Source organism: Cheilinus undulatus, linkage group 9 (assembly GCF_018320785.1).
Source record: "Cheilinus undulatus linkage group 9, ASM1832078v1, whole genome shotgun sequence".
NCBI classification, from domain to species: Eukaryota; Metazoa; Chordata; class Actinopteri; order Labriformes; family Labridae; genus Cheilinus; species Cheilinus undulatus.
In genome coordinates this window covers 190,107-211,062 of record NC_054873.1, presented here as the reverse complement: position 1 = coordinate 211,062, position 20,956 = coordinate 190,107, and the positions used below count along the sequence as shown (strand labels likewise).

Below are 20,956 nucleotides of genomic sequence, written 5' to 3'. Positions count from 1 at the left end.
CTGACAGTGGTCACCATAGTGACATATCTGACAGTGGTCACCATAGTGACATATCTGACAGTGGTCACCATAGTGACATATCTGACAGTGGTCACCATAGTAACATATCTGACAGTGGTCACCATAGTGACATATCTGACAGTGGTCACCATAGTAACATTATCAGACAGTGGTCACCATAGTGACATATCTGACAGTGGTCACCATAGTGACATATCTGACAGTGGTCACCATAGTAACATATCTGACAGTGGTCACCATAGTGACATATCTGACAGTGGTCACCATAGTAACATATCTGACAGTGGTCACCATAGTGACATATCTGACAGTGGTCACCATAGTAATGTGACAATGGTCACCATGGTAATGTGACAGTGGTCACCATAGTAATGTGACAATGGTCACCATGGTAATGTGACAATGGTCACCATGGTAATGTGACAATGGTCACCATAGTAATGTGACAATGGTCACCATGGTAATGTGACAATGGTCACAATAGTAATTTGACAGTGGTCGCCATAGTAATGTGACAGTGGTTGCCATAGTAATGTGATGGCGGTAGCCATGTCTCACCGTGTTTTTGGCGGACAGAGCAGCGATGGCGTTGGGCTCTAACACTGTATTATAGATCTCTCTGTAGCGCTCCACGCTCAGACCGTGTATCAGGACCGTCTGAGGATGCTCTGAGCACTTCCTCTCTTTGATGCTGCTGGCATCACTTTCTGACATCACTTCCTGTTTCTTAGGGACACATACACATTAAAACCTGTGTGTTAGATCAACAACCAGCTAAAACAGTTTCTTCTAATTTAATCAGTGCAGTAACAAACAGAACACCACAGTTCCCTGATGTCAACTCCAGGAAACTCTGAGCCCTACTCTCACAGGAAGTGGGCGGGGCTGACAGCATTCCCTCACAGACCAGACTCAAGCTAACAAGAAGCCAGTTAGCCTGGATCAGGGCTGATGCTTCAGCACCATTATCTGAAGCTAACAGAGGCTAACGGAAGCTAACAGTGTCTGAGGCTAACAGAGGCTAACAGAAGCTAACAGTGTCTGAGGCTAACAGAGACTAACAGAAGCTAACAGTGTCTGAGGCTAACAGTGTCTGAGGCTAACAGAGGCTAACAGTGTCTGAGGCTAACAGTGTCTGAGGCTAACAGAGGCTAACAGTGTCTGAGGCTAACAGAGGCTAACAGTGTCTGAGGCTAACAGAGGCTAACAGTGTCTGAGGCTAACAGTGTCTGAGGCTAAATGAGGCTAACAGAAGCTAACAGTGTCTGAGGCTAAATGAGGCTAACAGTGTCTGAGGCTAACAGAGGCTAACAGTGTCTGAGGCTAACAGAGGCTAACAGTGTCTGAGGCTAACAGTGTCTTAGGCTAACAGAGGCTAACAGTGTCTGAGGCTAACAGAGGCTAACAGAAGCTAACAGTGTCTGAGGCTAACAGAGGCTAACAGTGTCTGAGGCTAACAGTGTCTGAGGCTAACAGAGGCTAACAGTGTCTGAGGCTAACAGAGGCTAACAGTGTCTGAGGCTAAATTAGGCTAACAGTGTCTGAGGCTAAATGAGGCTAAGAGTGTCTGAGGCTAACAGAGGCTAACAGTGTCTGAGGCTAAATGAGGCTAAGAGTGTCTGAGGCTAACAGTGTCTGAGGCTAACAGAGGCTAACAGTGTCTGAGGCTAAATGAGGCTAAGAGTGTCTGAGGCTAACAGAGGCTAACAGTGTCTGAGGCTAACAGTGTCTGAGGCTAACAGTGTCTGAGGCTAACAGAGGCTAACAGTGTCTGAGGCTAACAGTGTCTGAGGCTAACAGAGGCTAACAGTGTCTGAGGCTAACAGTGTCTGAGGCTAACAGTGTCTGAGGCTAACAGAGGCTAACAGTGTCTGAGGCTAACAGAGGCTAACAGTGTCTGAGGCTAACAGAGGCTAACAGTGTCTGAGGCTAACAGTGTCTGAGGCTAACAGTGTCTGAGGCTAACAGTGTCTGAGGCTAACAGTGTCTGAGGCTAAATGAAGCTAATTGCATCGCAGGTTAATGGTGTGTCCTGATTCAGGTCTATCAGATCAAATCCAGATCCTAAAACCTTCAATTTAAAGCTAAAACATTCTAAGGCTTGGGTCTTACCTGGTCCATTGTGGATCTGGTCTTTGTGTGAGCTCCTGCTGTGGAGTTGAGTTATTTAAAAAATAACAGAAATAAAACATTCTAGTGTTCTAGAAGACCTGGAACCATGACAGCTGTAGACCTGGAACCATGACAGCTGTAGACCTGGAACCATGACGGCTGTAGACCTGGAACCATGATGGCTGTAGACCTGGAACCATGACAGCTGTAGACCTGGAACCATGACGGCTGTAGACCTGGAACCATGACAGCTGTAGACCTGGAACCATGACGGCTGTAGACCTGGAACCATGACGGCTGTAGACCTGGAACCATGACGGCTGTAGACCTGGAACCATGACGGCTGTAGACCTGGAACCATGACAGCTGTAGACCTGAATGTAGTAGAAATATATATCTATATTTACATAAAAATATTTTAAACCTCATAAAATATTTTATGTAAGCCTAATATGTTAATGCTAATTTTTTTTTCTCTACATGTGGTTCTGTATTTTTATGTTTTCTGGGCTGCCACATTAATTGAGTTAACCACAGTCAGTTAAGTTAAACAATTAGAGCACTAATTGTTTTGAATTGTGATTAATGGTGTCTCTGCAGAGACTGTGATGGAAAAGAGTTTGGGAGGAAGCTGGAGGATCCAGGTGTTATTCAGTGTGAATCCTTTATGACGGAGGATCTCTGGGTCTTGATTTCATCCTTTTTTAGAAATATCTGTTCTTTAGCCATCTTTAAGCCACAAGTGTTTCCAAAAAATGGTCTCTCTGCACGCATCACCTCCACATTTGACATCAGGGTGGTCAAAACCTCTGGTTGGGAGACAGACGCAGAAGAATTTATGATGGCAGGTGTTTGCAGGAGTTTCCCAGGGTGACTGTCAACAAGGAGTTAAATTTCACTGAAGATGTATATTGTGGCACACAGCAATGATTTCCAGAAGTGCTTTCAACCCATCTTTGAAACATCATTTTAGAACGATTGGATGCAATTATGATAAAGAGTAAACACAAACAACAATCTAAAAAACAGACCTGACAAATAAATGCGGTATAGGACGGTTTGCTTTCGGAGAACGGTGACAGTAGGTCCTGTTTTGGCTGAGCATGGATCGTTTGGATGAAGTTTTCAGGCCGCCTAATTTTCAAGCTGAAAACGTCCCACCCCTCCAAGCAGAGCCTATACCAGCCTGATATAAGTCTTTACTGCATGGATGTGTGGTGGCAGAGGTAGTGGGGGTCTCAGGGGCCCTCCAGGATGTTGTGCCTAGGGGCCTTTGTATTCTTATTCGGGGCCTTGTCCAGAGCCTCGCGCTCACTGTCAGTCATGACACACCTGAGTGGTGGAGCTCAGGTGAGAGAGAGATGGAGCACAAAAGAGTTTCTGTTTCTGAAAGTCATGCAAGTCTTGGGTTATTTCTATCTAAACTCTTTTAAAGTCAGCTACAGGTTCAAACTGGCCTGGTCAGAACGTCAGTCTGATGTTGGAGTACGATAGTTTCAATGTAGGCCTAAGGTGTAACTTAAACATTATACACTGGTCACACAAACAAAGGGAACACACAATCATCACAGTGCAACTCCAAGTCAGTCACACTCCCAGGATATCCACCTGTCCAGGTAGGAAGCAGCACTGACGGTGAATCAGTTTCACCTGCTGTTGTGTAAATGGGACAGACAACAGGTGGAACCCTAACCCAGACCTATAAAGGTGGATAGCACAGTAGTTTACATCACTGACTGTGGTGTGGGAGATTGGGGGTTCAAATCCCAAACAGTGCATGAGTGTCCAGCCCAGTAACACCTGTCTCAGATGGAGGTTGCTTTGGATAAAAGAATCTGCCCAGTGACACTGTAAAGGATGCTTCTGTAGGCGGTGGCCACAAACCATCTCCCTCTCCTCGTTTTTTCTGGCTGATTGTTGGTTTGGTTTGCATTTTTCCAGTGTCCTCTCCACTACTGGGTGGTTTCATCGCAAGGTTGTTCCTGACAGTAGACCCAACTTGTCATTATAAGGTCATGTCCAAGTCCAGGCTGAAGCAGCATGTAGCTGCACAGACATGGTGAAAATGTTGATAAACACTGTACATGACAGAAGACTTTATTCATGTGTTTTAGTCATGTGGCCTGATTAGCTGATGCTGATCACCTGGCACCTGAGCTTCAGCTGTCTTCTTGATTTACCTGGTGGTGTTGGCCCTCCCTATGCAGTTCCTGTCAAGGTCTTGATGAGATCAGGTGCAGAGGAGATGAATTTTATCATTTCCAGCTCCATTTGAACACATTAAAAACTTTTATTGAGAAAGGATTGTGGGCTCTTATTTTTATTGACATCACCAAAGTCAAGACAACACACAAACACACACACACACACACACACACCCACACACCCACACACTCACGCTTCGCGCGCTAACACACACAAATGCACAGTCTCTCCCATTCACTTCATATGGGATATATGTGTGGCTGTCTTTGGCGACTGACTTTGCCAAAGACTTTATGGGGGACTGTATGTGGATGAGAAGCCACCCACAGTGTCCCTCCATCCTGTTAAAGCATTGTTTAAATGGGCTGCTTTATTGGAACAGCTCCATGTGCCTGCGTGATCAGAGCTCATTGAGGGCTGTATGTGTGTTGATCAGTGATGACATCATCATCAGTGATCACAGAGAGCAGTTACACCTGTGAGAGAAGATCAAGGATATCTTTATTATTCCTGAGGGGCAATTTGCTTCACAGCCAGCAGTACCATATAAGCAATTTCACTCACAGAAATAAAATAAAAGTTCATACACATACAAAACATTCAAAGACAGAAAACAATGGCAATGGCCTCAAAATAAATAAGTCCTGGGCAGATTTCACCTTGAACTATTTAAAAGGCTAATGGCAGTCGGGATAAAAGAATTCTTCAGTCTGTTTGTCTTGCATGATGGAAGGACATACCTGCATCCAGAGGGGAGCAGTGTGAACTCCTTAAAGAATGGATGGTCTGGTTCACCAAGGATGGACTGGGTTTTTTTAAGAGTTCTGAGTTTGAATATGTCATAAGAGAGCAGTTTTGGATGATTTTGCTTGTAAACACAGTCTCTATCTCCTCTCCGTGTGCGAACAGCATGCATGCTATCATCAAACGGATTTCAGCGTGAGCATCAGCAGGCTTGGAACTATCACTGATGTTATTTTGGTGTTGATTGTGCAAAAAGTGAGGCCAGGGGGTTGAGCTAAAAACGGGCATCTTTCTGAGTCTGACGACCAAAATCTCAGCTTCTATAACATTGCAGCAGATGAGAGAGAAGTTGCCATACTTGGGACAGTTGGTCCTCTCATGTCAAAACTGCACATGATATGGCTTTGGTTCGTGGTTCCATAGTAGCGGGACAAGATTTCCTCCATTTTGATATATTTTTTATGTGTGTGGTGTTAGATTTGTGGCCGTAGTCACTAGTTGTTCGCAAAAGTCTCAGTTGATGTGTCAGCTCTACCAGCCTCTGGGGTGATGACATCACCCACTCTAGCAGGGCGATTTTTAAGCATTTTTTTGCACAGGAGATTTGAAGACTTGCCTATCGAAAACTGTAAACCCCATCATCATAACAAAGACATTCCTGAAGACAGGACAAAAATACCTGCGTTTTAAAGTTTGAATGATCTCTGTAGGTGAAAGTATGGCGAAGCAGTAGGGGTGGTGAAAAACCCTATTTTTGTGGTTTCATCGTCCCTCTCTCCATTCATTCCTCCCATAGAGTGGTGCAGTCGTGACGTCATTTTGTAGGCAAACCGGAAGTTAGCATTACATGGGTTCCCTCGGCACCGAGCCTATGGGATTTTTCAATGGGTTTTTGGATTATTGCTGAAAATAAGATCTGTGTCCAATAAAAGTTTTTTAAAATTACACATTTTGTTCACAAAGATAATCTTCATAAACTGATAATGTAAGATTCGTATCTGGTTTGTTAATCTAACTGTCGAAAGTAAAAAGCTAACGTCATGCTATATTGAACTACAACACGGTCGACTGAATTAACGTCATCACCCGTGGATACAACTGAACGGCTCAGTTGCCGCACTTCAGATGATGACATATGTAGTCCTTGTTAGCTATCTTTTAGCAACCACCTTTATTAAGATGTGAAAAGATACACAATTCAAAAGTGGGGCACGTTTCTGATGTATTTTATGTCGTAGGATAAAACATTAAACTCTCCTGAACTTGTGTTCACCACAGACCTTATTTTAGGCATTTAACCGAAAGTGCATTAAAAATTCCCAACGACTTTCAGACGAGGGAACCGGAAGGGCTAAAATGCTAACTTACTTTTGCATTTTAGGACTCAGTCCTGCACCACTCTATAGCTTTGGTATGGGAGGAGAGTGGCTCGTGGCCCCGAGCCCCCAACAATGCACTTAAATAAACTAGAATCCTGTCACTTTCACATTCATCTTTAATAATTAAATAAAAATGATGGAAGCCAGTTAGGAGGTCATACTAAAAACAGTCATGATGTGTTTGAGGTCAGCTTGGTAAAATGAGTACTAAACATGGTCATGACATGTTCAAATGTAAGACCAAGAAAAGGAAATGATGGTTCTGGTGACGGACTTGTGTCAATCTGATCAGTGTCATTATATTTGAATGTTTTGGGACTGATTGGCATTTGTTGATCCGACTATCAGCTCTGCAGGAACAGACTAAAGGTGGTCTGATCTAAACTAGGTCCTGGCCCTCCTCAGACCAGGTCTGGGAAGGGCTTAGGGTAGTCAAACATCAGGTAGTCCATGCGGTAGAACTCATAGACTGCCTGAATCTCGGTGGCATTCAACTGGGAGAAATATTTCCTGGCGATGATGGTGGACGTCCTCTCGTCATGAGGGTTCCGGTCCTTGTAGTCCGGGTATCTGACAGTGGGTGGGGCTCCCATACTCCTCAGCAGGATGTTGGCTTCGTTGTTCATGTTCTCAAACCTGCCGATGAAGTCGTAGTGGACCACACACGGGTGACACAGGCTGCTGATTGGCTCCCAGTGGACGTCTCTGCCTACTGGACGACTGGAGTCCAGGAGGTAATGAACAAACTCCCTGAAGGTGACCCCGTCTCCGGTGGACAGGGCCTCCCTGGAGGGGTTGGCTCTGTACCTGGCGATGATAGACCGTCCAAAGTGCCTGTGGTAGTGGGTCTCAGGGTTCTCAAACTTGTCTCGGTAGGCTGACACCAGACGCTGGAAAGGTTCCCTGACAAACAGGACCTTGTTGAAGGTTTTCAGCTTCTCTCTGACCTCTCTGGAGCTGTAGGCCTTCAGCCCCTTCAGGTTGTTGTGGAAGTGCGCTCTCTTGTGACTGATGTCAATGGAGGTTTCTTTACCTGCCAAAACCATCAGGACCCGTTTCCAGTTGGAGCAGCCGGCTTTGGGGACTATACAGTACAGAATCCTGAACCGTTCCTCCACCAGGATCCTAATGATGTGCTTTGTCTTAACGGCCTTCTTCCAGGAACCAGGAAAGAACTCAGAGCAGACTTTGGTCAGGTGACGGCGCCTATGCTCTTGTACTGCCATCTGCTGCTGTAGTTCCTCTTCCTCCTCAGCAGGGGTGATGTTGAAAGCTGAGGTGTTACCTCGAGGTTCAGTGACAGGTGGCGTGGAGCTGTCATTCATCAGAGACAAGACCAGAGACTGGATCCCAGCTGGTTGATGGTCTGACTCCTCCTGCATAGACAAGGACACTTAAATCTTCATTTATAAACCAGGACTCAGTCACCCAGGACCAGGACTCAGTCACCCAGAACCAGGACTCAGTCACCCAGGACCAGGACTCAGTCACCCAGGACCAGGACTCAGTCACCCAGTACTCCAGAGCTGAAAATGAGTCCCACTCTGGTCCTGGTCTAGCTAATTGTTCTACATGAAGGCAGACCCATGGACCTGACGCCTGCTGCCACAAGCTACTCTTAAACACCAGCATGGATGGAAGGACTCGACAGGGTCAGGTCGGACTGAGGTCTGAGGTCAGGTCTGACACTGTAAAAGCATCTAGACCAGACTAACCTGGTGTGACAGAGCGACTCTGATCAATCTAGACTAAGGAAGGTGTAGACTCACCTTTTCTGCAGCCAGCCGTATCTTCAGACCTGCTGAGAAACACAGGAGGAAATCGTGATTGGTTCATCTGTTAAGATGGAGGGGGTGGAGCCTGTGGCCTATACTGCAGTCGGCCAGCAGAGGGAGCTCTAAACATCTTCCCTCACTGACCTGGTCTCAGGTGTCTGATGATGTCGTTGAGGGTCTTCATGTGAAACAGCAACAGCAGAGACACCGCCCCCAACAGGAAGAGGAAGCAGAGCAGCAACCAGGACGCTTCATCCCCTGGGACATGGAGGACCAGAACACTGATCCAGGACCGGAACACTGATCCAGGAACACAGCCAACGACCAGCCTGGAGGAGGACAAACATGATCAGACCAGCACCTGAGGGTAATCCTGAGACCACTCCAGGACCTGTCCTCCTCTTTAAATCCCATATCTGATGGACAACCCCCCTCACTGGTCAGAGGATCACAGTGAGGACTTTCATCACCCTGGATCAGAGGGTCTGACCAGAGCCCCCACAGAGATGGAAGCAGGAAACAGACATTTGTGTTCTTACTGATAATGAAGCTGGTTTGAGTTTTGGAGGCAGAGGGAGAGAGAAAGAGGGGAGAGAGAGAGGGGAGAGGGAGAGAAAAAGAGAGAGAGAGGGAGAGAGAGCGAGAGGGAGAGAGACGGGGAGAGAGAGGGAGAGAAAAAGAGAGGGGAGAGAGAGAGAGAAAAGAGAGGGGGAGAGAGAGAGAGAAAAGAGAGAAAGAGAGAGGAGAGAGAGAGAAAAAGAGGAGAGAGCGAGAGCGAGAGGGAGAGAGACGGGAGAGAGAGGGAGAGAAAAGAGAGGGGGACAGGGGAGAGAGAGGAGGGGAAGAGGAAGAGAAAAAGAGAGCGAGGGGGGAGAGAGACAGGGAGAGAGAGGGAAAGAAAAAGAGAGAGAAAGAGAGAGGGAGAGAGAGACAGAGAGAGGGAGAGGGAGAGAGAGGGGGAGAGGAGAGAGAGAGGGAGAGAGAGCGAGAGGGAGAGAGACGGGGAGAGAGAGGGAGAGAAAAGGGGGAGAGGGAGAGAGGGAGGGAGAGAGATAGGAGGGGAGAGGGAGAGAAAAAGAGAGCGAGAGGGAGAGAGACTGTGAGAGAGGGAAAGAAAAAGAGAGAGAAAGAGAGAGGGAGAGGGAGAGAGAGAGAAAAAGAGGGAGAGAAAGAGAGCGAGTGGGAGAGAGAGGGGGAGAGAGGGAGAGAGGGAGGGAGAGAGAGAGGGAGAGAAAGAGAGAGAGAGAGAGAGACAGACAGAGAGAGAGAACGAGAGAGGGGTAGAGAAAGAGAGAGAGAGAAAGAGAGAGAGAGGGGGAGAGAGAGAGAAAAAGAGAGAGAGAGGGAGGGGGAGAGAAATAGTGAGAGAAAGAGAGGGAGAGAGGGAGAGATGGGAAGAGAGAGAGAGAAAGAGAGAGAGAGGGGGAGAGAAAGAGAGGGAGGGAGAGAGAGGGGGAGAGAAAGAGAGAGAGAGAGAGAGACAGAAAGAGAGAGAGGGAGAGGGGGGAGAGAGAGAGAGAGAGGGGAAGAGAGAGAGAGAGAAAGAGAGGGAGAGAGGGGAAGAGAAAGAGAGAGAGAGAGAGGGAGATCTGAGTTTAAATTAATCAGGTAGGAAACAGACATAAAACCTCTACAGGTATGACGTCACACTCACCTGTCCACAGCCCCGTTCTCACTGTCAGTGCTGACACACCTGAGTGGTTGAGCTGCAGGTGAGAGAGAAAGGGAGCAGAGAGGAGCTCACAAGCAGGATCCATCCAGGTGAGTCCAGGTTAACCCTTTAGGTACACAGATCTACCTGGATCCACCCCTTAAAGGTCAAAAAGATCATTTAAACATGGATAGAATCAGGGCCCTAGCAACGAGTGGTGTGAGGACTTAACTGTAATCACTAGGATTATTAGGGCCCTAGCACCGAGTGGTGTGAGGACCTAACTGTAATCACTAGGATTATTAGGGCCCTAGCACCAAGTGGTTTGAGGACCTGATAGTAAACCTGTTATTTTCTGTCGTGGACTCTTGAGACCGCTAAAGTATTCAACAACGTGAGAATCCTGCATTTAGCTTTGTGCAAAATGAAATTGACTTTTTGTCAGAGGGCGTGGCCTCGGCGGGGCGACAAAGTCAAGAGTTGCCATTTTGTCTCGTCAAAAATGTTTAAACAGTCATAACTCTAGTATACATGGTCATATCTGAGACAGATTTCATGTGCTTGGTAACAGTCCAGGCCAGAACACATCCATGCTGGAAATTTTGAAAAATTTTACAGCGCCACCCTCTGGCAACAGAAAGTCACTACTGCTGAATTTCACGTTGCGGTACCTACATGGTTGGACAAATCATTCTGACAATCACTCAGGCTGTTCCCAAGGAGTTGGCCTTACACATACACAATGGTCAAACATCTACATTAAAGGGTGCGGACATGGTGAGTTTTTGTTCACCATGAAACAGGAAGAAGATTTTTCAAATGTTATAAGACATTTAGAGCAATGAAACTTGACACAAAATTGCAACTATTCATTTTGTGGGTGGGTGTGGCCTATTGGCTCAGTGGCGCCCCCTACAACCTTTCAAAATTCAGCCCCCCCCCAGCAGGTTTGGCCTAGGATTACGAACATGTCTGTGCAGATGCGTCATGTCAGAACACACAAAAAAATCCTCTTGGACCCATATCGTAAGTCAAATAGCAAGTCGTCCATTTTGAATTTTTTTGGTCAAACAAGGCATATTTCGGGAGTCTTATTTGAACAAACTCGTCCGAGGGTGTTCATCCAAACTACTTCATCTTTGGTGTAGAGCAAGAAGAGACGTCTTAGGTCAAAAGTTATTCGGGGTTTCCTTATTAGTTGAAAGGCGTGGCCATGGCGGCCCTTAAATTGAAATGCTCCATCATGTCATCAAAGTGGCTCACTAAAAATTTCCATTTATTACACGGCCAAATCCTGCTGAAATGATCATTATCATTATTATTGATTTATTTGTAAATTATTATTATTAATATTTATTATTATTATTATTATTACTATTATTGTTGTTGTTATTATTATTATCATTATTATTGTTTTATTTTTAAATTATTATTATTTATTATTGTGTTACTATTATTGTTGTTATTATCATTATTATTATTTTATTTTTTAAATTATGAATAATATTATTATTATTACTATTTTTGTTGTTGTTGTTATTGCTATTATCATTATTATTGTTTTACTTTTTAATTATCATTATTATTAATATTTATTATCATTACTTTTATTATTGTTGGTATTATTACTATTGTTGTTGTTGTTATTATTAACATTGTTATTGTTTAATTAATATTATTATTATAAATTGTATTATCAGTGAATGACTAGATGTTTAATTATAAAGTGGATGCAAAGACACCAAATTTTGATCAGACCAACTACTAATGTTTAGGTTCTGGTACACAGAAGAAATAAAAGTTCTTACGAAAACAATAGAAGTTCTTCAAATATTTTTGTCCTCATCCCTCCTCTTAACAATTATTCAGTGCATAGCTTTCATTCTCATGTACTTGGAAGCTGCTATCTCCACCCAGTACCTCTTACTGGTATCTCAACCCATTACCTCATACTGGTATCTCCGCCCAGTACCTCATACTGGTATCTGCACCCATTACCTCATACTGGTATCTGCACCCATTACCTCATACTGGTATCTCCACCCATTACCTCATACTGGTATCTCCACCCAGTACCTCATACTGGTATTTTCACCCAGTACCTCGTACTGGTATCTCCACCCAGTACCTCATACTGGTATTTTCACCCAGTACCTCATACTGGTATCTCCATCCATTACCTCATACTGCTATCTCCACCCATTACCTCATACTGGTATCTGCACCGAGTACCTCATACTGGTATGTGCATCCATTACGTCATACTGGTATCCCAACCCAGTACCTCATACTGGTGTCTGCACCCATTACCTCATACTTGTATCTCCGCCCATTACCTCATACTGGTATCTGCACCCATTACCTCATACCGGTATGTGCATCCATAACCTCATAGTGGTATCTCCATCCATTACCTCATACTGGTATCTGCACCCATTACCTCATACCGGTATGTGCATCCATTACCTCATACTGGTATCTCCACCCAGTACCTCTTACTGGTATCTCCCCCTGGCACCTTATACTGGTATCTCCATCCATTACATCATACTTGTATCTGCACCCATTACCTCATACTGGTATCTGCACCCAGTACCTCATACTTGTATCTCCGCCCATTACCTCATACTGGTATGTGCACCCAGTACCTCATACTGGTATCTCCACCCAGTACCTCATACTGGTATCTCAACCCATTACCTCATACTGGTATCTCCACCCTTTACCTCATACTGGTGTCTGCACCGAGTACCTCATACTGGTATGTGCATCCATTACCTCATACTGGTCTCTCCACCCAGTACCTCATACTGGTATCTCCACCCAGTACCTCATACTGGTATCTCCACCCAATACCAATACTGGTCTCTCTACCCAGTACCTCATACTGGTATCTCCCCCTGGTACCTCATACTGGTATCTCCATCCATTACATCATACTTGTATCTGCACCCAATACATCATACTGGTATCTCCACCCAGTACCTCATACTGGTATCTCCACCCAAAAACCTCATACTGGTATGTGCAACCAGTACCTCATACTGGTATCTCCACCCAGTACCTCATACTGGTATCTCCACCCAATACCAATACTGGTCTCTCTACCCAGTACCTCATACTGGTATCTCCCCCTGGTACCTCATACTGGTATCTCCATCCATTACATCATACTTGTATCTGCACCCAATACATCATACTGGTATCTCCACCCAGTACCTCATACTGGTATCTCCACCCAAAAACCTCATACTGGTATGTGCAACCAGTACCTCATACTGGTATCTCCACCCAGTACCTCATACTGGTATCTCAACCCATTACCTCATACTGGTATCTGCACCCTTTACCTCATACTGGTATGTGCATCCATTACCTCATACTGGTATCTGCACCCATTACCTCATACTGGTATTTTCACCCAATACCTCATACTGGTATCTCCACCCAGTACCTCATACTGGTATTTTCACCCATTACCTCATACCGGTATGTGCATCCATAACCTCATAGTGGTATCTCCATCCATTACCTCATACTGGTATCTGCACCCATTACCTCATACCGGTATGTGCATCCATTACCTCATACTGGTATCTCCACCCAGTACCTCTTACTGGTATCTCCCCCTGGCACCTTATACTGGTATCTCCATCCATTACATCATACTTGTATCTGCACCCATTACCTCATACTGGTATCTGCACCCAGTACCTCATACTTGTATCTCCGCCCATTACCTCATACTGGTATGTGCACCCAGTACCTCATACTGGTATCTCCACCCAGTACCTCATACTGGTATCTCAACCCATTACCTCATACTGGTATCTCCACCCTTTACCTCATACTGGTGTCTGCACCGAGTACCTCATACTGGTATGTGCATCCATTACCTCATACTGGTCTCTCCACCCAGTACCTCATACTGGTATCTCCACCCAGTACCTCATACTGGTATCTCCACCCAATACCAATACTGGTCTCTCTACCCAGTACCTCATACTGGTATCTCCCCCTGGTACCTCATACTGGTATCTCCATCCATTACATCATACTGTATCTTCCTCAGACCAGGTCTGGGAAGGGCTTAGGGTAGTCAAACATCAGGTAGTCCATGCGGTAGAACTCATAGACTGCCTGAATCTCGGTGGCATTCAACTGGGAGAAATATTTCCTGGCGATGATGGTGGACGTCCTCTCGTCATGAGGGTTCCGGTCCTTGTAGTCCGGGTATCTGACAGTGGGTGGGGCTCCCATACTCCTCAGCAGGATGTTGGCTTCGTTGTTCATGTTCTCAAACCTGCCGATGAAGTCGTAGTGGACCACACACGGGTGACACAGGCTGCTGATTGGCTCCCAGTGGACGTCTCTGCCTACTGGACGACTGGAGTCCAGGAGGTAATGAACAAACTCCCTGAAGGTGACCCCGTCTCCGGTGGACAGGGCCTCCCTGGAGGGGTTGGCTCTGTACCTGGCGATGATAGACCGTCCAAAGTGCCTGTGGTAGTGGGTCTCAGGGTTCTCAAACTTGTCTCGGTAGGCTGACACCAGACGCTGGAAAGGTTCCCTGACAAACAGGACCTTGTTGAAGGTTTTCAGCTTCTCTCTGACCTCTCTGGAGCTGTAGGCCTTCAGCCCCTTCAGGTTGTTGTGGAAGTGCGCTCTCTTGTGACTGATGTCAAGTACGGAGGTTTCTTTACCTGCCAAAACCATCAGGACCCGTTTCCAGTTGGAGCAGCCGGCTTTGGGGACTATACAGTACAGAATCCTGAACCGTTCCTCCACCAGGATCCTAATGATGTGCTTTGTCTTAACGGCCTTCTTCCAGGAACCAGGAAAGAACTCAGAGCAGACTTTGGTCAGGTGACGGCGCCTATGCTCTTGTACTGCCATCTGCTGCTGTAGTTCCTCTTCCTCCTCAGCAGGGGTGATGTTGAAAGCTGAGGTGTTACCTCGAGGTTCAGTGACAGGTGGCGTGGAGCTGTCATTCATCAGAGACAAGACCAGAGACTGGATCCCAGCTGGTTGATGGTCTGACTCCTCCTGCATAGACAAGGACACTTAAATCTTCATTTATAAACCAGGACTCAGTCACCCAGGACCAGGACTCAGTCACCCAGAACCAGGACTCAGTCACCCAGGACCAGGACTCAGTCACCCAGGACCAGGACTCAGTCACCCAGTACTCCAGAGCTGAAAATGAGTCCCACTCTGGTCCTGGTCTAGCTAATTGTTCTACATGAAGGCAGACCCATGGACCTGACGCCTGCTGCCACAAGCTACTCTTAAACACCAGCATGGATGGAAGGACTCGACAGGGTCAGGTCGGACTGAGGTCTGAGGTCAGGTCTGACACTGTAAAAGCATCTAGACCAGACTAACCTGGTGTGACAGAGCGACTCTGATCAATCTAGACTAAGGAAGGTGTAGACTCACCTTTTCTGCAGCCAGCCGTATCTTCAGACCTGCTGAGAAACACAGGGAGGAAATCGTGATTGGTTCATCTGTTAAGATGGAGGGGGTGGAGCCTGTGGCCTATACTGCAGTCGGCCAGCAGAGGGAGCTCTAAACATCTTCCCTCACTGACCTGGTCTCAGGTGTCTGATGATGTCGTTGAGGGTCTTCATGTGAAACAGCAACAGCAGAGACACCGCCCCCAACAGGAAGAGGAAGCAGAGCAGCAACCAGGGACGCTTCATCCCCCTGGGACATGGAGGACCAGAACACTGATCCAGGACCGGAACACTGATCCAGGAACACAGCCAACGACCAGCCTGGAGGAGGACAAACATGATCAGACCAGCACCTGAGGGTAATCCTGAGACCACTCCAGGACCTGTCCTCCTCTTTAAATCCCATATCTGATGGACAACCCCCCTCACTGGTCAGAGGATCACAGTGAGGACTTTCATCACCCTGGATCAGAGGGTCTGACCAGAGCCCCCACAGAGATGGAAGCAGGAAACAGACATTTGTGTTCTTACTGATAATGAAGCTGGTTTGAGTTTTGGAGGCAGAGGGAGAGAGAAAGAGGGGGAGAGAGAGAGGGGGAGAGGGAGAGAAAAAAGAGAGAGAGAGGGAGAGAGAGCGAGAGGGAGAGAGACGGGGAGAGAGAGGGAGAGAAAAAGAGAGGGGGGGAGAGAGAGAGAGAAAAAGAGAGGGGGGGGAGAGAGAGAGAGAAAAAGAGAGAAAGAGAGAGGGAGAGAGAGAGAAAAAGAGGGAGAGAGCGAGAGCGAGAGGGAGAGAGACGGGGAGAGAGATGGAGAGAAAAAGAGAGGGGGGGACAGGGGGAGAGAGAGGGAGGGGAAGAGGAAGAGAAAAAGAGAGCGAGGGGGTAGAGAGACAGGGAGAGAGAGGGAAAGAAAAAGAGAGAGAAAGAGAGTGAGAGAGAGAGAGATAGAGATAGAGGGTGAGAGAGTGTGAGGGAGAGGGAGAGAGAGAGAAAGAGAGAGCGAGAGGGAGAGAGACGGGAGAGAGAGGGAGAGAAAAAGGGGGGGGAGAGGGAGAGAGGGAGGGAGAGAGATAGGGAGGGGGAGAGGGAGAGAAAAAGAGAGCGAGAGGGAGAGAGACAGGGAGAGAGGGAAAGAAAAAGAGAGAGAAAGAGAGAGGGAGAGGGAGAGAGAGAGAAAAAGAGGGAGAGAAAGAGAGCGAGAGGGAGAAAGACGGGGAGAGAGGGAGAGAAAAAGGGGGGGGAGGGAGGGAGAGAGGGAGAGAAAGAGAGAGAGCGAGAGAGAGAGACAGACAGAGAGAGAGAAAGAGAGAGGGGAAGAGAAAGAGAGAGAGAGAAAGAGAGAGAGAGGGGGAGAGAGAGAGAAAAAGAGAGAGAGAGGGAGGGGGAGAGAAAAAGTGAGAGAAAGAGAGGGAGAGAGGGAGAGAGGGGAAGAGATAGAGACACAGAGAGAGAGAGGGCCAGAGAAAGAGAGGTAGGGAGAGAGAGGCAGAGACAAAGACAGAGAGAGAGAAAGAGAGAGAGAGAGAGAGAGACACTGAGAGAGAGTGAGAGAGGGTAAGAGAGATAGAGAGCGAGAGAGGGAGAGAGGGGAAGAGAAAGAGAGAGAGAGAGAGGGAGATCTGAGTTTAAATTAATCAGGTAGGAAACAGACATAAAACCTCTACAGGTATGACGTCACACTCACCTGTCCACAGCCCCGTTCTCACTGTCAGTGCTGACACACCTGAGTGGTTGAGCTGCAGGTGAGAGAGAAAGGGAGCAGAGAGGAGCTCACAAGCAGGATCCATCCAGGTGAGTCCAGGTTAACCCTTTAGGTACACAGATCTACCTGGATCCACCCCTTAAAGGTCAAAAAGATCATTTAAACATGGATAGAATCAGGGCCCTAGCAACGAGTGGTGTGAGGACTTAACTGTAATCACTAGGATTATTAGGGCCCTAGCACCGAGTGGTGTGAGGACCTAACTGTAATCACTAGGATTATTAGGGCCCTAGCACCAAGTGGTTTGAGGACCTGATAGTAAACCTGTTATTTTCTGTCGTGGACTCTTGAGACCGCTAAAGTATTCAACAACGTGAGAATCCTGCATTTAGCTTTGTGCAAAATGAAATTGACTTTTTGTCAGAGGCGGGGCGACAAAGTCAAGAGTTGCCATTTTGTCTCGTCAAAAATGTTTAAACAGTCATAACTCTAGTATACATGGTCATATCTGAGACAGATTTCATGTGCTTGGTAACAGTCCAGGCCAGAACACATCCATGCTGGAAATTTTGAAAAATTTTACAGCGCCACCCTCTGGCAACAGAAAGTCACTACTGCTGAATTTCACGTTGCGGTACCTACATGGTTGGACAAATCATTCTGACAATCACTCAGGCTGTTCCCAAGGAGTTGGCCTTACACATACACAATGGTCAAACATCTACATTAAAGGGTGCGGACATGGTGAGTTTTTGTTCACCATGAAACAGGAAGAAGATTTTTCAAATGTTATAAGACATTTAGAGCAATGAAACTTGACACAAAATTGCAACTATTCATTTTGTGGGTGGGTGTGGCCTATTGGCTCAGTGGCGCCCCCTACAACCTTTCAAAATTCAGCCCCCCCCCAGCAGGTTTGGCCTAGGATTACGAACATGTCTGTGCAGATGCGTCATGTCAGAACACACAAAAAAATCCTCTTGGACCCATATCGTAAGTCAAATAGCAAGTCGTCCATTTTGAATTTTTTTGGTCAAACAAGGCATATTTCGGGAGTCTTATTTGAACAAACTCGTCCGAGGGTGTTCATCCAAACTACTTCATCTTTGGTGTAGAGCAAGAAGAGACGTCTTAGGTCAAAAGTTATTCGGGGTTTCCTTATTAGTTGAAAGGCGTGGCCATGGCGGCCCCTTAAATTGAAATGCTCCATCATGTCATCAAAGTGGCTCACTAAAAAATTTCCATTTATTACACGATTGGCCAAATCCTGCTGAAATGATCATTATCATTATTATTGATTTATTTGTAAATTATTATTATTAATATTTATTATTATTATTATTATTACTATTATTGTTGTTGTTATTATTATTATCATTATTATTGTTTTATTTTTAAATTATTATTATTTATTATTGTGTTACTATTATTGTTGTTATTATCATTATTATTATTTTATTTTTTAAATTATGAATAATATTATTATTATTACTATTTTTGTTGTTGTTGTTATTGCTATTATCATTATTATTGTTTTACTTTTTAATTATCATTATTATTAATATTTATTATCATTACTTTTATTATTGTTGGTATTATTACTATTGTTGTTGTTGTTATTATTAACATTGTTATTGTTTAATTAATATTATTATTATAAATTGTATTATCAGTGAATGACTAGATGTTTAATTATAAAGTGGATGCAAAGACACCAAATTTTGATCAGACCAACTACTAATGTTTAGGTTCTGGTACACAGAAGAAATAAAAGTTCTTACGAAAACAATAGAAGTTCTTCAAATATTTTTGTCCTCATCCCTCCTCTTAACAATTATTCAGTGCATAGCTTTCATTCTCATGTACTTGGAAGCTGCTATCTCCACCCAGTACCTCTTACTGGTATCTCAACCCATTACCTCATACTGGTATCTCCGCCCAGTACCTCATACTGGTATCTGCACCCATTACCTCATACTGGTATCTGCACCCATTACCTCATACTGGTATCTCCACCCATTACCTCATACTGGTATCTCCACCCAGTACCTCATACTGGTATTTTCACCCAGTACCTCGTACTGGTATCTCCACCCAGTACCTCATACTGGTATTTTCACCCAGTACCTCATACTGGTATCTCCATCCATTACCTCATACTGCTATCTCCACCCATTACCTCATACTGGTATCTGCACCGAGTACCTCATACTGGTATGTGCATCCATTACGTCATACTGGTATCCCAACCCAGTACCTCATACTGGTGTCTGCACCCATTACCTCATACTTGTATCTCCGCCCATTACCTCATACTGGTATCTGCACCCATTACCTCATACCGGTATGTGCATCCATAACCTCATAGTGGTATCTCCATCCATTACCTCATACTGGTATCTGCACCCATTACCTCATACCGGTATGTGCATCCATTACCTCATACTGGTATCTCCACCCAGTACCTCTTACTGGTATCTCCCCCTGGCACCTTATACTGGTATCTCCATCCATTACATCATACTTGTATCTGCACCCATTACCTCATACTGGTATCTGCACCCAGTACCTCATACTTGTATCTCCGCCCATTACCTCATACTGGTATGTGCACCCAGTACCTCATACTGGTATCTCCACCCAGTACCTCATACTGGTATCTCAACCCATTACCTCATACTGGTATCTCCACCCTTTACCTCATACTGGTGTCTGCACCGAGTACCTCATACTGGTATGTGCATCCATTACCTCATACTGGTCTCTCCACCCAGTACCTCATACTGGTATCTCCACCCAGTACCTCATACTGGTATCTCCACCCAATACCAATACTGGTCTCTCTACCCAGTACCTCATACTGGTATCTCCCCCTGGTACCTCATACTGGTATCTCCATCCATTACATCATACTTGTATCTGCACCCAATACATCATACTGGTATCTCCGCCCAGTACCTCATACTGGTATCTCCACCCAAAAACCTCATACTGGTATGTGCAACCAGTACCTCATACTGGTATCTCCACCCAGTACCTCATACTGGTATCTCAACCCATTACCTCATACTGGTATCTGCACCCTTTACCTCATACTGGTATGTGCATCCATTACCTCATACTGGTATCTGCACCCATTACCTCATACTGGTATTTTCACCCAATACCTCATACTGGTATCTCCACCCAGTACCTCATACTGGTATTTTCACCCAGTACCTCATACTGGTATCTCCACTCATTACTTCATACTGGTATCCTCACCCATTATCTCATACTGGTATCTCCATCCAGTACCTCATACTGGTATCTCCACCCAATACCAATACTGGTCTCTCTGCCCAGTACCTCATACTGGTATCTCCCCCTGGTACCTCATACTGGTATCTCCATCCATTACATCATACTTGTATCTGCATCCATTACCTCATACTGGTATCTGCACCCAGTACCGCATACTGGTATCTCCACCCATTACCTCATACTGGTATGTGCATCCATTACCTCATACTGGTATCTCCACCCAGTACCTCATACTGGTATCTCAACCCATTACCTCATACTGGTATCTCCACCCTTTACCTCATACTGGTGTCTGCACCGAGTACCTCATACTGGTCTCTCCCCCTGGTACCTCATACTGGTATCTCCATCCATTACATCATACTTGTATCTGCACCCATTACCTCATACTGGTATCTGCACCCATTATCTCATACTGGTATCTCCACCCATTACCTCATACTGGTATCTCCACCCAGTACCTCATCCTGGTATCTCTACCCAATACCAATACTGGTCTCTCTACCCAGTACCTCATACTGGTATCTCCCCCTGGTACCTCATACTGGTATCTCCATCCATTACATCATACTTGTATCTGCACCCAATACATCATACTGGTATCTCCAC

The 20,956-nt window shown here is 45.7% G+C and overlaps 2 protein-coding genes across 2 annotated transcripts; both read right to left on the bottom strand.

Moving 5' to 3' along the window:
- Positions 1-6,862: 6,862 nt before the first annotated feature.
- LOC121515568 (carbohydrate sulfotransferase 8-like) lies at positions 6,863-12,020 on the bottom strand. The gene is made up of 5 exons (XM_041796397.1): positions 11,990-12,020; positions 9,891-9,942; positions 8,381-8,565; positions 8,231-8,262; positions 6,863-7,837 (listed from the first exon to the last, which is right to left on the bottom strand). The coding sequence occupies exons 1-5, from the start codon at positions 12,018-12,020 to the stop codon at positions 6,863-6,865; spliced, it is 1,275 nt and encodes a 424-aa protein (XP_041652331.1).
- A 1,935-nt stretch (positions 12,021-13,955) lies between these two features.
- LOC121515566 (carbohydrate sulfotransferase 8-like) lies at positions 13,956-19,150 on the bottom strand. The gene is made up of 5 exons (XM_041796394.1): positions 19,120-19,150; positions 17,027-17,078; positions 15,478-15,593; positions 15,327-15,358; positions 13,956-14,933 (listed from the first exon to the last, which is right to left on the bottom strand). The coding sequence occupies exons 1-5, from the start codon at positions 19,148-19,150 to the stop codon at positions 13,956-13,958; spliced, it is 1,209 nt and encodes a 402-aa protein (XP_041652328.1).
- Positions 19,151-20,956: the final 1,806 nt, after the last annotated feature.